General features: G+C 40.4%; 1 protein-coding gene across 1 annotated transcript in view; it reads left to right on the top strand.

Moving 5' to 3' along the window:
- Positions 1 to 14770, top strand: part of LOC126203584 (26S proteasome non-ATPase regulatory subunit 13) — a 48296-nt gene extending 33526 nt beyond the window's left edge. The window contains exon 7 of the mRNA XM_049937946.1: positions 14570 to 14770. Coding sequence (XP_049793903.1) covers positions 14570 to 14668 — 99 coding nt within the window. The 3' untranslated portion in view covers positions 14669 to 14770. The remainder of the gene's footprint in view (positions 1 to 14569) is intronic.
- Positions 14771 to 16812: the final 2042 nt, after the last annotated feature.

Below are 16812 nucleotides of genomic sequence, written 5' to 3'. Positions count from 1 at the left end.
GAACTAAGAGGTTACGAAGGTTAGGTGGACGGTGGAAAGACACTCTTGGTGGTGTGGGGAGGATTTCATGAAGGATGGATCTCATTTCAGGGCAGGATTTGAGGAAGTCGTATCCCTGCTGGAGAGCCACATTCAGAGTCTGATCCAGTCGCGGAAAGTATCCTGTCACAAGTGGCGCACTTTTGTGGTTCTTCTGTGGGAGGTTCTGGGTTTGAGAGAATGAGGAAGTGGCTCTGGTTATTTGCTTCTGTACCAGGTCGGGAGGGTAGTTGCGGGATGCGAAAGCTGTTGTCAGGTTGTCGATGTAATGGTTCAGGGATTCCGGACTGGAGCAGATTCGTTTGCCACGAAGACCTAGGCTGTAGGGAAGGGACCGTTTGATGTGGAATGGGTGGCAGCTGTCATAATGGAGGTACTGTTGCTTGTTGGTGGGTTTGATGTGGACGGACGTGTGAAGCTGGCCATTGGACAGGTGGAGGTCAACATCAAGGAAAGTGGCATGGGATTTGGAGTAGGACCAGGTGAATCTGATGGAACCAAAGGAGTTGAGGTTGGAGAGGAAATTTTGGAGTTCTTCTTCACTGTGAGTCCAGATCATGAAGATGTAATCAATAAATCTGTACCAAACTTTGGGTTGGCAGGCCTGGGTAACCAAGAAGGCTTCCTCTAAGCGACCCATGAATAGGTTGGCGTACGAGGGGGCCATCGTGGTGCCCATGGCTGTTCCCTTTAATTGTTGGTATGTCTGGTCTTCAAAAGTGAAGAAGTTGTGGGTCAGGATGAAGTTGGCTAAGGTAATGAGGAAAGGGGTTTTAGGTAGGGTGGCAGGTGATCGGCGTGAAAGGAAGTGCTCCATCGCAGCGAGGCCTTGGACGTGCGGGATATTTGTGTATAAGGAAGTGGCATCAATAGTTACAAGGATGGTTTCCGGGGGTAACGGATTGGGTAAGGATTCCAGGCGTTCGAGAAAGTGGTTGGTGTCTTTGATGAAGGATGGTAGACTGCATGTAATGGGTTGAAGGTGTTGATCTACGGAGGCAGAGATACGTTCTGTGGGGGTTTGGTAACCAACTACAATGGGGCGGCCGGGATGATTGGGTTTGTGAATTTTAGGAAGAAGGTAGAAGGTAGGGGTTGCGGGGTGTCGGTGGGGTCAGGAGGTTGATGGAGTCAGGTGAAAGGTTTTGTAGGGGGTCTAAGGTTCTGAGGATTCCTTGAAGCTCCGCCTGGACATCAGGAATGGGATTACCTTGGCAAACTTTGTATGTGGTGTTGTCTGAAAGCTGGCGCAGTCCCTCAGCCACATACTCCCGACGATCAAGTACCACGGTCGTGGAACCCTTGTCCGCCGGAAGAATGACGATGGACCGGTCAGCCTTCAGATCACGGATAGCCTGGGCTTCAGCAGTGGTGATGTTGGGAGTAGGATTAAGGTTTTTTAAGAAGGATTGAGAGGTAAGGCTGGAAGTCAGAAATTCCTGGAAGGTTTGGAGAGGGTGAATTTGAGGAAGAGGAGGTGGGTCCCGCTGTGACGGAGGACGGAACTGTTCCAGGCAGGGTTCAATTTGGATAGTGTCTTGGGGAGTTGGATCATTAGGGGTAGGATTAGGATCATTTTTCTTCGTGGCAAAGTGATACTTCCAGCAGAGAGTACGAGTGTAGGACAGTAAATCTTTGACGAGGGCTGTTTGGTTGAATCTGGGAGTGGGGCTGAAGGTGAGGCCTTTGGATAGGACACAGGTTTCGGATTGGGAGAGAGGTTTGGAGTAGAGATGGGCAAAACTGTTCTTTTCAGAGATCGGATCCGAACTGTTCACTCCCTGAAATGACCTAGGTCTTTTTCATGACTCACCACTCATTCACAATAGAAAGTAAATGGAAGGCACATTGCCCTTTAAACTTGGTTTATTCCAGTACTATACCCGTATTTTGATCTTATTTGATCCTATTTTGGAGTAACACAGATAATGAGTAAGAATTTTGTATTGTTTATTGAAATTTCCACGATATGACAAAGTTTTTGATTATCGATTTATTTTGCACTATCGTGGTTTTTTGGGTGATCGGAAAATTTTGTAACTTGAGATTTACATTAACAATGTATTTGGCTATAATGTATTAAAATTTCACTAACCTCGTACAAATACATCCCAAGCCATATATTTTTAAAGTGAACATTTCCTTCCTAAGACGCCCAAAATCGCAAAATCCGTACTACAATTAGAAAAAAAAATATAAATTTGACTGTAAGACCAAAGTGCTGCATATAGCCTTATGCAGAATAAAACAAAGAAAATATTGGTGTATCACATTTTGCGATACGTTTATTGGTTCGCTCGTAATTAAAGTGTAAATTCGAGTGTCCATAATAAAAAATCCTATAGTAAGAGGAGTCGTCAGGAACCTCATCTGATCAGTTTAAACAAATAAAAATAAAATAAAAACAAATGATGTATACATAACATAATTATGTAATATACACATCAGTATTAGTACGAAGAACAATATCCAGTATAGACGAACTCCGATGCAGAGGCGCTGAGTCAAGCTGGTCGAGCCGCGAGCTGTATTGCTGCGTGAGCTAAGACCGCAGAGACCAGAGTGACACCTGAGGTGATTTGCTCAACGCTCTGGCTAGAGTCGAGAACGGTGGGGTGAGCGTTGAGCGGGCGAGTTCCGAGGGTGGGGGGAGCGGTGAGCGGCCACCAGTCACCCGCTCCGAGACAAATCGTCCGCTCTCTTGCAGGCAGGTTGTTGCAAGTAGTTCTTATGTTCTCCGCTAGGAGGCTCTCTGTCCTGTTGCTCGCATCAACTGCCCAGAGGACAGGACGTGCGACTGAAACGATCGCCGACGGAGTGCGATGCTAAGGTGCGCCAGACACTGCACGCGGCAGAGGAAGCGCAGAGACGGCACGGGATATGTGAAACACAAAATCCAATGGGGCACTGCACAATGCAGGCAGCCAAGGCAGAAGCAGGGCAGAGGCCGGCGCTGGCTGTGTTGTGTGGCGCACGGTGTGCTCTGACCAGCAGAGGCCCCGCTGATATGCTCCGTCTCTCTCTCTCTCTCTCTCTCTCTCTCTCTCTCTCTCTCTCTCTCTCTCTCTGCTGTGGGGAAACATTTGGAGCTACCGTTCTTTTTTTCTGAATCACTGATTGTTCACTCCTTTGAAAGATTCAACTCTATAAAACAGTTCAGGAGCGGATCCCCCATCTCTAGTTTGGAGGATAGGTTAACTACTGGATTGGGGTGTTTGAGGTTTTGGAGGGAGCTGGAAGTGGGAGATTGAGTAGATGGGAGAGACTGGGTTTGTGTGCAATGAGAGGAGGTTGAGGTTTGCTGGAAAGGTTGTGAAGGGTGAGTGAGTTGCCTTTTCAGAGGTGGGAAACCAGGAGATTGGATAGTTTTTTGAGGTGAAGGGTGGCATGCTGTCCTAATTTGCGGTTGGCCTGTAGGAGGATGCTCTGAACAGCTGGTGTGGATGTGGGAGAGGAAAGATTGAGGACTTTTATTAAGGATAGGAGTTGACGGGTGTGTTCATTGGCTGAGTTGATGTGTAGGTGAAGGAATAGGTGGGTGAGGGCAATGGATTGTTCAGTTTTGAACTGGTATAGGGACTGATGGAAAGAAGGGTTGCAGCCAGAGATGGGAACTATAAGTGTGAGGCCTCTCTCTCTCTCTCTCTCTCTTTCTTTCTTTTTTTTTTTTCCAACACTACCGCCGCTATAAATTGACAGAACTTGTATTTCCCCACAAAGTAATACTAGACCCATCTCTGTATCTTCTTTCAATAAATTTACATGAATTTTAAAGTTGTGTAGTCCTTTTTGAAACACCCTGTATTAAACTCTGAAGATTTTGCATTAACTTCTTTTTGCCATCTATTGAAAAACCCTTCCAAATACTGAATCTAAATGCTCTTCTACACTGAATATGAAAAAAATATTGTGTGTGTTCATTTTGAGATTTCTATCCTCCTAAAATGTTTCCATCGAATGAGGTGGGGAAATATTACTTCATATGGGAATGTCTTCAGAGAGAAGTAGCAAGAAATCACACTGCAGATTGGGATTGAAGAGTGAGCATACCAAACATCTGTCTAGGTTGATTTAAAAAGTGTTTTAAATGTGAGTGGAGAAATAAGACTGTGGAATATTGGAAGAACAACAATTTGCTAGGCCTGATATATCTTAATCTTAAAAACATTCTCTGTTTCAGTGGCAATAATATCTTTTACAGTTTAGTTTACTCAGAAATGTAATCTTGTCAAAGAGAAAATATATGGGAAGCAAAGAGTACAAAGAAATTAAATATTGTTGTGTGATAATATTGATGCAAATGAGAAGTTAACACCATTGGCAATTGGATAGTGTAAAATCATATGTTTTAAGAGCATATAAACACTAATTTACATTTAGACTTAAATAGCAGTGCTTGGATGACGGCAAAAATTCTATGAATTAATGTAGATTGTTACTCACCACATAGGAAGGCACTGAGCAGTGAATAGGCTGTTGGTTAAGCTGCGAAACAAAGCGCACGTGCATGTTTCCATATGTAAGTGTGTAGTGATCTCGGCAGGAGTGGGTAAGTGTGGTACAGAAGAGGTGTAGGGTGTGGAGGGGTAGAGATGGATGAAGTGCTGCCTGTGGGAATGTGTAGAGATGTGGGCTGCTCAGTGCAGCATCAGGGATCTTTGCTATGGATAATAAAGTGAAAGGAGAGAACCAGAGAAGGGGAAAGGACTATGTAAGTGCACTGGGGGTTGTATGTATGTGAGAGGCTGGAGTGGGAGGAGGGGAGGGCACAGAGTCAGTTGGACAGAGATTGCTAAAGTTTGGAGGGGGCGGGGGTCGTGTACAGAAACAGTGTTTTGTTTATAAAGTTCTCGGCTGCTCAATTCAGAATGTATAGTGTTCGCGGGAACAGTTCGTATGGCACAGGCTGTGAAGCAGTCTTGAAGTTAGTACACCACATTGTGACATTTTGCGGCATACTTGGCAATTGGTGGGTCCAAGTGTCTCGTGGTCACTATTTGCCAGATGCTATTTGTATGGGCAGACAGCTTGTCTGGAATGTGGCACAGTGATTGCAGCTAAGTTGATAGACTACGTGGTTGCTTTAAGGCGATGGGAAATGACCATGGCAGGACTGTAATAGGTGGCAATGGGAGGATGTATGGGATAGGTCTTCCATCTAGGTCAACTACAGGGATATGACCCATGTGGAAGAGGGCTAGGAACAGGGGTGGAATACAGATACTGCGTAGGTTGGGTGAGCGGTGGAATACTATTTTTGTGGAAGGGGTAAGGAAGCTATTTCCCACCTTCGGACACAAGGGGAGGTAATCAAAACTTTGGAGAATGTGATCCATTTCCTCCTGTCCTTGGTGATACTAAGTAAGGGGGGGGGGGGAGGGGCAGGGTGTGGCCAGTCAGTGGGTGCGTATGAGATAGTAGAGGTTTACAAGATGGGGAGGGTAGTTTGTCTGCAAAGACCTCAATTAGATACACTTGCTTATTCAGAGAAGGACTACTCATCAATGCGATGACTAAAGGTGGCTAGGGTGTATGGAAGGGACTTAATTTGGTGTGGAATGAGTGACATCTGTTGAAATGGAGATGTTGTTTTGAGTTAGTAGGTTTGATGTGGATAGAGGTACTAAAGGTCCCACGTGTGAGTTGAACCTGATATTGAGAAAGTTGGTTTGGGGAGGACTGAGTGCAACTAATGGAGAGGAACGTGGATCAGATGCCCTTATTGTTTGATTACTTTTTACTTTTGATGCTGTAGTTGGTGCAGAGATAGGATTGTTCTTATTACTGGTAGGTGACCCCTGCATCCAGAGGAAATTTCATTTCAAAGGAATATTAACGTTCTGTTTTCCCTGGTAACTGTAAAAGTCACAGACACCCCTGGATCTAGACATAACTTATTCTGTGAAAGCAGAATACAGAGCAGATCTTGTGCAGTGGCGATTTTTCACTCCTGTAGCAAGAGGCATTATTGAAAGAGAAAATTTGCAGGATACATTCCATGGTGTGACTTGATTGACAGCTTTAATAGTACAAAATTGTTGAGGCTTTCGTGGCCACTTGTTGACAAACTGCCTATTGGCTTCTGTCTCGGGTTCTTCGGCCGACGTTCATCTAATGATTTTTCTGACGTTTCGCCAGCACGAGTGGCTGGCATTGTCAAAGCTTCACCCTCCATTGCCGGTTCACCACCGGCAATGGAGGGTGAAGCTTTGACAATGCCAGCCACTCGTGCTGGCGAAACGTCAGAAAAATCATTAGATGAACGTCGGCCGAAGAACCCGAGACAGAAGCCAATAGGCAGTTTGTCAGCTTTAATAGTTTTCAAGTTCTGACTGTGGTAAATCATCAATTGCAATTGAAGCTGATTTATGCACTAAGAATGACTGGAAATTCATTACGAGTGTTTTAGTAATTTAGGTACTTCAGGATTTTCTCTTGTAGTTTCCATTCCCCAGGTGGATGTAAGTGAGCTGTGTGATGATTTTGTGAAGGAACGCAGAAAAATAGATCATTATGGAGGTTGTGACAGTGGTGATAGTGACAATGAGGAGAATTCACCTGCAGCAAGGGTTGCTGTAGTTGCGCAAGGACTTCATACTATTAGCTCTTTTCAGTTCAATTCTTGCAGTATAAACCAGTTGGTGAGGACTCTTGTTAGTACATTATAATGAAAAAAGAAACAGAGATCTTAGTTTAATTCTGTCACAGAAGATGATGGTTTTTAGGAAATTTTTCTTAACTTCTGTGACACTTTGTGGGTGAAGTAATGTTTCAATAAAAACAATGGTATCTTCATTTTGAAAACTTACTTTAAATCACCAGCAGCTGATGTAACATATGACCTGAAAGTGAAAACATATTGTTTATTTAAACTATATTTTTGTTTCTAACTCGTGATAGCTAGTGATTAATAAATAGTTACATTATATAAGAAGTTTGAATTCATGTTCTGTTGCAGTCAGTTGCTTTTGTAGACATTTATTTTTCCATTATGACATTTCTAAATGCCTGCCATTCCATCTTCAGCTATACACATTTGCTTACGTATCATGAATGTTGTTTCTTTACCAACAACATTGCAAAATTTTGCAGAAGTTTTTAAGACAGCTATTGTAAAACATAGTTAGTATAGAAACAATGTCCATGGAGCAAATGTAAACATCTGAAGATGTAATGAGTGAGTGCAAAATGAATGTACTCTCTAAAATACATATTTTGAGGCATAATGCATACTGTGTCAGGAAATGAGTGTTTTTCATATCAGTTCATTCCCCCATTGTATTAATGTCACAGACTCTATAGTTTTGACTTTACACACTAGGAGCACTGTTGTCATCTTGTGTGACAAGACAGCCCACGAGTTAAGCAAGTAGGTGAATCAGGCCTGTGGGTTATGAAAGTTGCTCATGCCTGACCTGTAGCAATCCCTCATTATGGAGAAAAATATTTACTACTGAGGTAGTTCAAGAGATCATATAAAGTCCAGTAAATCAACAAGTCCATTCCACACTCTAGCAGTAACCTTTTGGATTTCAAGCAAATTTTGTTTAGTAATATTAAGAGCATCTTATAATTAGAGAGTTAGTCAATAAATTAACAGTGTCACATAGTACAAATTCATCCTATACATTTTGATCAAAGTTGTTACATGTGTTGAATTATTCACTGTGTAGGCAGTTTCATACACAGTACATACTGAAAATTATACTTCAGTTCCTTTATGACCTTCTAGACGGGGCTATCTGTATATTTAATGATACTTAAAATCTTAATAAGAGTACCAATCTTAAAAATTTTAGGTTGTCCCACAAGTTTGGAGTGTGAAGATCTGTAACAATTTTACCTATTTTTGTGAAGATGGTTATTTTTCACTGCTTTCCTAATTAGGGTATTAAACATGTCAGACCTTTATTCAATTTTATAACACCTTGGCAGATAATAAATCATAAACTTCAGTGGCATAATCATTTTGATTGAAAACAGACACATCCTGTTAGTTCGGAGGATGAAGGTGTTGCCATTGGCTAGATACCTGTTAATTTTATTAATTGTACAGTAAATTTAACTGTGGAGTTGTTTCTTTCACTATTCTGACCTACTGATTCTGCTACGATCTTTGTGATCTAAGTTGTTCTCTTCAAGGTATGCTAACAGGGTCAGTTTTGTGTTTATATTTATGCTCTTTACCACCTTCATGGTTGGCAGTGAAGACCATTAGCGAAGGTGCAACTATTTTGGAACATTTAAAATTGCTGCTGCTCCTATTTTGTTCAGGTGCGCAAGTTTCTGGTTGTATGTTCAACTTAACATTTCATTGAAACACTGTATTGAATGCTAGCCAGCAGCAGATTTTGAATTAACACGTGCACTTTCGAACCAGACTTGACTCCACTTTCGTTATTTTTGTTTCTATTTCATAGTAAAGTTTTTCATTTCATCATATTTATTTATTCATTCCCTTCTCCCTTTGAATCTACACTTACACATGTTCACAGATGTGCTGGTTTCTACAGGTGATTATTATGGAACTATATGAAAAAAGAATGTAAATTAATTACCAACTATAATGTGTGCACACTTTACTCAACATGTGAATGTCACTACAGATATTCGAACTTAGGTTATGACATGTTTGATACGCCTGCCATCATTGGTGATGACGTGGTGCAGGAGAATATTGAAATTCTGCATGACCCGCTGAAGTGCCAGAACACTGATGCTGTCTATGACCTCCTGAATGGCTGTTTTCAGCTCAGCAATTGTTTTGGAGTTATTGCTCTACATATTGTCTTTAATATAGCCCCACACTTCCGCCCATGAACCACGGACCTTGGCGTTGGTGGGGAGGCTTGCGTGCCTCAACGATACAGATAGCCGTACCGTAGGTGCAACCACAACGGAGGGGTATCTGTTGAGAGGCCAGACAAACGTGTGGTTCCTGAAGAGAGGCAGCAGCGTTTTCAGTAGTTGCAGGGGCAACAGTCTGGATGATTGACTGATCTGGCCTTGTAACAATAACCAAAACGGCCTTGCTGTGCTGGTACTGCGAACGGCAGAAAGCAAGGGGAAACTACGGCCGTAATTTTTCCCGAGGGCATGCAGCTTTACTGCATGATTAAATGATGATGGCGTCCTTTTGGGTAAAATATTCTGGAGGTAAAATAGTCCCCCATTCGGATCTCCGGGCAGGTACTACTCAGGAGGACGTCGTTATCAGGAGACAGAAAACTGGCGTTCTACGGATCGGAGCGTGGAATGTCAGATCCCTTAATCGAGCAGATAGGTTGTTGTGGTCTTTAGTCCTGAGACTGGTTTGATGCAGCTCTCCATGCTACTCTATCCTGTGCAAGCTTCTTCATCTCCCAGTGCCTACTGCAACCTACATCCTTCAGAATCTGCTTAGTGTATTCATCTCTTGGTCTCCCTCCACGATTTTTACCCTACACGCTGCCCTCCAATACCAAATTGGTGATCCCTTGATGCCTCAGAACATGTCCTACCAACCGATCCCTTCTTCCGGTCAATTCTATCCAATACCTCCTCATTAGTTATGTGATCTACCCATCTAATCTTCAGCATTCTTCTGTAGCACCACATTTCGAAAGCTTCTATTCTCTTCTCATCCAAACTAGTTATTGTCCATGTTTCACTTCCATACATGGCTACACTCCATACATATACTTTCAGAAACGACTTCCTGACACTTAAATCTATACTCGATGTTAACAAATTTTTCTTCTTCAGAAACGCTTTCCTTGCCATTGCCAGTCTACGTTTTATATCCTCTCTACTTTGACCATCATCAGTTATTTTGCTCCCCAAATAGCAAAACTCCTTTACTATTTTAAGTGTCTCATTTCCTAATCTAATTCCCTCAGCATCACCCGACTTAATTCGACTACATTCCATAATCCTTGTTTTGTTTTTGTTGATGTTCGTCTTATACCCTCCTTTCAAGACACTGTCCAGTCCATTCAGCTGCTCTTCCAAGTCCTTTGCTGTCTCTGACAGGTAGGTTATAAAATTAAAAAACGGAAATGGATAGGTTAAAGCTAGATATAGTGGGAATTAGTGAAGTTCGGTGGCAGGAGGAACAAGACTTTTGATCAGATGAATACAGGGTTATAAATACAAAATCAAATAGGGGTAATGCAGGAGTAGGTTTGATAATGAATAAAAAAATAGGAGTACGGGTAAGCTACTACAAACAGCATAGTGAACGCATTATTGTGGCCAAGATAGACACGAAGCCCATGCCTACTACAGTAGTAAAAGTTTATATGCCAACTAGCTGACGAAGAAATTGATGAAATGTATGATTAGATAAAAGAAATTATTCAGGTAGTGAAGGGAGACGAAAATTTAATACTGATGGGTGACTGGAATTCAAGCGTAGGAAAAGGGAGAGAAGGAAACAGTAGGTGAATATGGATTGGGGGTAAGAAATGAAAGAGGAAGCCGTCTGGTAGAATTTTGAGCAGAGCATAACTTAATCATAGCTAACACTTGGTTTAAGAATCATGAAAGAAGGTTGTATACATGAAAGAACCCTGGAGATACTAAAAGGTATCAGATAGATTATATAATGGTAAGACAGAGATTTAGGAACCAGGTTTTAAATTGTAATACATTTCCAGGGGCAGATGTGGACTCTGACCACAATCTATTGGTTATGAGCTGTAGATTAAAACTGAAGAAACTGCAAAAAGGTGGGAATTTAAGGAGATGGGACCTGGATAAACTGAAAGAACCAGAGGTTGTACAGAGTTTCAGGGAGAGCATAAGGGAACAATTGACAGGAATGGCGGAAAGAAATACAGTAGAAGAAGAATGGGTAACTTTGAGGGATGAAATAGTGAAGGCAGCAGAGGGTCAAATAGGTAAAAAGACGAGGGCTAGTAGAAACCCTTGGGTAACAGATGAAATATTGAATTTAATTGTTGAAAGGAGAAAATATAAAAATGCAGTAAATGAAGCAGGCAAAAAGGAATACAAACGTCTCAAAAATGAGATCGACAGGAAGTGCAAAATGGCTAAGCAGGAATGGTTAGAGGACAAATATAAGGATGTAGAGGCTTGTCTCACTAGGGGTAAGATAGATACTGCCTACAGGAAAATTAGAGAGACCTTTGGAGAAAAGAGAGCCACTTGTATGAATATCAAGAGCTCAGATGGAAACCCAGTTCTAAGCAAAGAAAGGAAAGCAGAAAGGTGGAAGGATTATATAGAGGGTCTATACAAGGGCGATATTCTTGAGGACAGTATTCTGGAAATGGAAGAGAATGTAGATGAAGACGAAATGGGAGATACAATAGTGAGTGAAGAGTTTGACAGAGCACTGAAAGACCTGAGTCGAAACAAGGCCCTGGGAGTAGACAACATCCCTTTAGAACTACTGACGGTCTTGGGAGAGCCAGTCCTGACAAAACTTTACCATCTGGTGAGCAATTTGTATGAGACAGGCGAAATACCCTCAGACTTCATAATAATAATTCCAATCCCAAAGAAAGCAGGAGCTCAGATGTGAAAATTACTGAACAATCAGTTTAATAAGTCATGGATGCAAAATACTAATGCAAATTCTTTACAGGCAAATGGAAAACTGGTAGAAGCCGACCTCAGGGAAGATCAGTTTGGATTCTGTAGAAATATTGGAACACGTGAGGCAATACTGACCCTACGACTTATCTTAGAAAATAGTTTAAGGAAAGGCAAACCTACATTTCTAGCATTTGTAGACTTAAGAGAAAGCTTTTGACAATGTTAACTGGAATACTCTCTTTCAAATTCTGAAGGTAGAAGGGGTAAAATACAGGGAGCGAAAGGCTATTTACAATTTGTACAGATACCAGATGGCAGTTATAAGAGTCAAGGGACATGAAAGGGAAGCAGTGGTTGGGAAGGGAGTGAGACAGGGTTTTAGCTCTCCCCGATGTTATTCAATCTGTATATTGAGCAAGCAGTGAAGGAAACAAAAGAAAAATTCAGAGTAAGTATTAAAATCCATGGAGAAGAAATAAAAACTTTGAGGTTTGCCAATGACATTGTAATTCTGTCAGAGACAGCAAAGGACTTGGAAGAGCAGTTGAACGGAATGGACAGTGTCTTGAAAGAAGGATATAAGATGAACATCAACAAAAGCAAAACGAGGATAATGGAATGTAGTCGAATTAAATCAGGTGATGCTGAGGGAATTAGATTAGGAAATGAGACACTTAAAGTAGTAATTGAGTTTTGCTTTTTGGGGAGCAAAATAACTGATGATGGTCGAAGTAGAGAGGATATAAAAAGTAGACTGTCAATGGCAAGGAAGCGTTTCTGAAGAAGAGAAATTTGTTAACATCGAGTATTGATTTAAGTGTCAGGAAGTCATTTCTGAAAGTATTTGTTTGGAGTGTAGCCATGTATGGAAGTGAAACGTGGACGATAAATAGTTTGGACCAGAAGAGAATAGAAGCTTTCGAAATGTGGTGCTACAGAAGAATGCTGAAGATTAGATGGGTAGATCACGTAACTAATGAGGAGGTATTGAATAGAATTGGGGAGGAGTTTGTGGCACAATTTGACTAGAAGAAGGGATCGTTTGGTAGGACATGTTCTGAGACATCGAGGGATCACCAATTTAGTATTGGAGGGCAGCGTGGAGGGTAAAAATCATAGAGGAAGACCAAGAGATGAATACACTAAGCAGATTCTGAAGGATGTAGGTTGCAGTAGGTACTGGGAGATGAAGCAGCTTGCACAGGATAGAGTAGCATGGAGAGCTGCATCAAACCAGTCTCAGGACTGAAGTCCACAACAACAACATAGCCCCACAAAAAGGAGTAGCATGTGTTCAGGTCTGGAGAATACGGCAGCCAATCGAGGCCCATGTCAGTGGCCCCTGTGTACCCCAGAGCCAGAAAGGGGTCTCCAAAGTGCTCTTCCAGAACATCAAACACTCTCAAGCTTCGATAGGGTCAAGCTCCGTCTTGCATGAACTTGATTTAGTCGAAATCAGGATGACTTCGGCCAATGGGGACGAAATCATCTTCTGGAACCTTCACGTACCGTTTAGTAGTCACCGTGCCATCAAGGAATATCACACCAATTACTCTGTGACAAGACATTGCACACCACACAGCCTCAGTTGCAAAATGTGGATTTTCAGTCTCCCAAATGCGTCAGTTTTGCTTATTGACGAACCCATCCAAATGAAAGTGGGCTTCGTCGCTAAACCAAGCCATACCATACGCATACTAGTTCCCATTATGCCCTGCAGCCAACTGTGCGAACCATTCAGAAGTTATGACGATTTTCTTTCATACAGTCAGATTTTGTCATTCATTCATGTCTTCCAGTGTTTTTTCTTTGTGCTGCTGGTACTTGTTTGTGGTTTGGAATTACAGATATGTTTAGTATTATATTTTAATTTAGGCCACCATCAACTGGAATTTGGTTCACATAGTGTATGTAGTGCTATAGCATCCTATTTGTAAGTACTGTGTTTTCTATAATTTGAGTCATGTTGAAGATCACCGTGTTTGCAGCTTCGATCTCTTTTTATGACCAACACTCACATAGATAATGTTTTCAGATACACAGTAATGACAATTTGTCAAGATTGGAACTGCAGCCAGTCAAATCTATTGGGAGCCATATGCATAAATGATCATATTGAAGAACTAAATGTGACAGTTTACTAATTTTTGCATAAAGAAAGTGGTCACTGGTTGTGAGAATCATTGATTATGCCCAGAAGTCTATTAATAATGTCTTATCATACATCATAGTGCCAATAAAGCTTTTTTGATTTTAGAAGGCAAGTTGTGGGAGACTCAATGAAAATTATCTGAAGTGTTGTGAATGTCATTAAAGAGACTGACGAAATTGCAGTTCATAGTGAAAACTTTTATTGGCATTGAAGGAAGTGGCAGTGTATGGACATTAGTATTCTGTAGTTATTCTAAATTCTTCATTGTGCTCTACATTTAGTATTAACAGCACCCACAACATTTCACATGTACATTCTTACAAATATGACTAAAGGATATCAGTGTCATAAACATTTCATACTGCTTATCATTAACAACTGCTGTGTTTCTGTGATATCTTTTTGCCATATAAATACTAGAAATCCTCAAGTTGTATATTCAGTACTTGATGCAAGGAAATGGCATTACAGTCTTCAATTTATTATAAAAAATTGTATTTTCACCTTGAATTTAATTGTAGGAAAAATAAATGTTGATTCTCATAAAGTTTGTATAGCCATTGTAGTAAATAACACCATACCAATTCAGTAACCTGCTGATGTCACGCGCATACAATTACAAAAATCCATATTAAGATTTAATAAGTGTGTGTGTGTGTGTGTGTGTGACAGGAATGAAGCCACTATTGTATTGTCGACACTGCAAGTCATGTTTAGTCATTTATACACTTTTCTCCTTCATTTCATCTATTTCAATTTTAAATTAATTAGTGTTAATGCTTTAAGAGAAATTGTGAATAATACTGTACTAACCTAAGTTTTCCTTCTGCTTCACAGATCTCCTCCATGGTTCAACGCCTCGATGTTTGGTGCAATGATGTTAGTGCAATGGAAACGCTCTTGGAAACACGTGCTCATGAATTTCTTACTTTGTAACAGCAGTGTTAATTGTTTTATAACAGTTTTGATTTCATTTGCTGAAATGTGTGTATGAATGAGAAGTGGAAATGTGTGATAAATCATCCATCTGTAACATTTTTCATAGAGTTTTAATGATTTCCTCCTTTGTCACTCCACCTGTATGCTAAAATACTACTCTAATACATGTCATAATCTTTCTTGTGATAAGTTTGTCAGAAAATTAACTGTTGTTGACAAAGAGAGAGAGTTAGTAAATTTGCAAGTGTTTGTATATTGAACTAGTTATTTTCTAGAAGGCCTCATAGTAAACACTAAAATTCCTTCTTCATGAGAATACGTTTTACAAATTCTTACAGTGTAAACATTTTAGGAAGAGCAGGTTAGTAATAACAGGGATTGAGTTATTCCATAAGGTACCATCTTACTGTGAACACCATCATAAGCTAACTTTTTAAGTTCAGGGTAAACTGTTAAAAACTCACAGGGTAAACCTTCAAAAATTCATTGTATTGTTCTCCAAAATTGTCACCTTGCTTCACATGAATAGATGTACTTTTTGCTTTCTGCATGTGTTACAAAAACTTTGATAAACTATTAGGTTATAATTAAAACCTTCATGTTTGGTGGCATCCATGAGGTGAAACTTGGGAGTTGGCATCGTAGTTAGCATTTTGGCAAATATTTGTTCATCCATAATTGGTGAAATCAGTTTGTTCTGTGCCCATGTACAAACCATAAATTGTAAGCTCTTCACTGTTTATTTTGTGTGTAATTCCTTGATTGGGTTGGAAGTATGTGGGCACTATATCAGTGAAATCATTGCCCTTTCACAAACATATAAAAATAAACTAGGCATTTTTAATTATGTTTGCTAAAATCTTTTGCCTAGCCATAATTAGAATATTACAGACATTGTCAAAATTTATGCCCATTCTTTGTCACCAACAAGACAATAAATGTAGTCATTTGTACAGTAAGCTCTGTTACATTAAGTTGCACAAAGTCAAATTAATTTGTCACATTCATATACTGAAACATTATTAAATTAAATGTGTCTTTCATTTTGATGTGATTATAATCTAGACACACACAGTGGCATGATGACAATGCTACAGGTAATAATTACAAAAGTGCACTCATATAATAGAGGCTGATTCTCAGGTGAGGCCACCACACAATAAAATGATGCTTTAGGAAATAAGGATTCTTTGATTACCCTTTTTTTTACTGCTACTGCTACACTTTCCTGCACTAAAGGAAGTTTCAGAAATACAAATATCCCAAAGGAATAGATTTTTAATTATTTGTTTGGGGTAACCTTAAGAGGTGTTAGGCATTGTGAAGCAGGACCTTGACTACCTTTTGTCGCATCGCCACCACTCCCCACAGCTGCCACAGTTTCTCAAGAAGCAGCGATGGTAATTGAACCCCTTTTGTTATTTGCTGTCATATTACTCCTTAAAAGTGAAGACAGTGAAACATTTGAAAAATAGCTATTTATTGATACTTTTGCATAAAAGTTATGCATAGCACTGAATCACTGTGATAAGAGTCCCTATTTTCTCTTCTACCATGTATAGATTTACAGCAATGAAGAGAGAGATTATAATATAACAGTATTGAATAAAAGGCCCAGCTGCTTTTAAGACATACAAACTGCAGTACAAAATTAACCTACTCTTCAATTCCATATTGAAAGGAAATACGTTGTGATCTTAGAATCATCAGTCTCAAATAATCTCTCTGTCCTCACCATTGGTATCAGGACCTTCTTTTATCTGCATGGAAGTTGTTTGTTCATGAGAAATATTCTCTTATAGATCAAGTGACATGGGTTCAACTTTTGTCTTGCCTCTGGTATTTGTCACAAAGTTTGAAACAAAACTGTAGGTATTTTCTTCCGACTGAGGGAGTCAGATATTGTAGACAGATCTACAACAAAATATTTCTTGTTGTATTTCGTAAATACTTTTGGATTAAAGGACACCACTCACGAAAAAAACAAAAGTGTTGAGCTGTCAATAGACTTGCACACACTAAAAGAGTGAGAGCTTGCCAGATAAGGTGGGTAGACGGAGAGAGTCGGAAGGCAGAGAAAGGCATTGGGGATAGTAATTAGTCGCTCAGAGGGAAGCAGCCAGTTTGCCGGCTAGAGACGT

Source organism: Schistocerca nitens, chromosome 9 (assembly GCF_023898315.1).
Source record: "Schistocerca nitens isolate TAMUIC-IGC-003100 chromosome 9, iqSchNite1.1, whole genome shotgun sequence".
NCBI classification, from domain to species: Eukaryota; Metazoa; Arthropoda; class Insecta; order Orthoptera; family Acrididae; genus Schistocerca; species Schistocerca nitens.
This window is presented reverse-complemented; position numbering and strand designations above follow the sequence as displayed.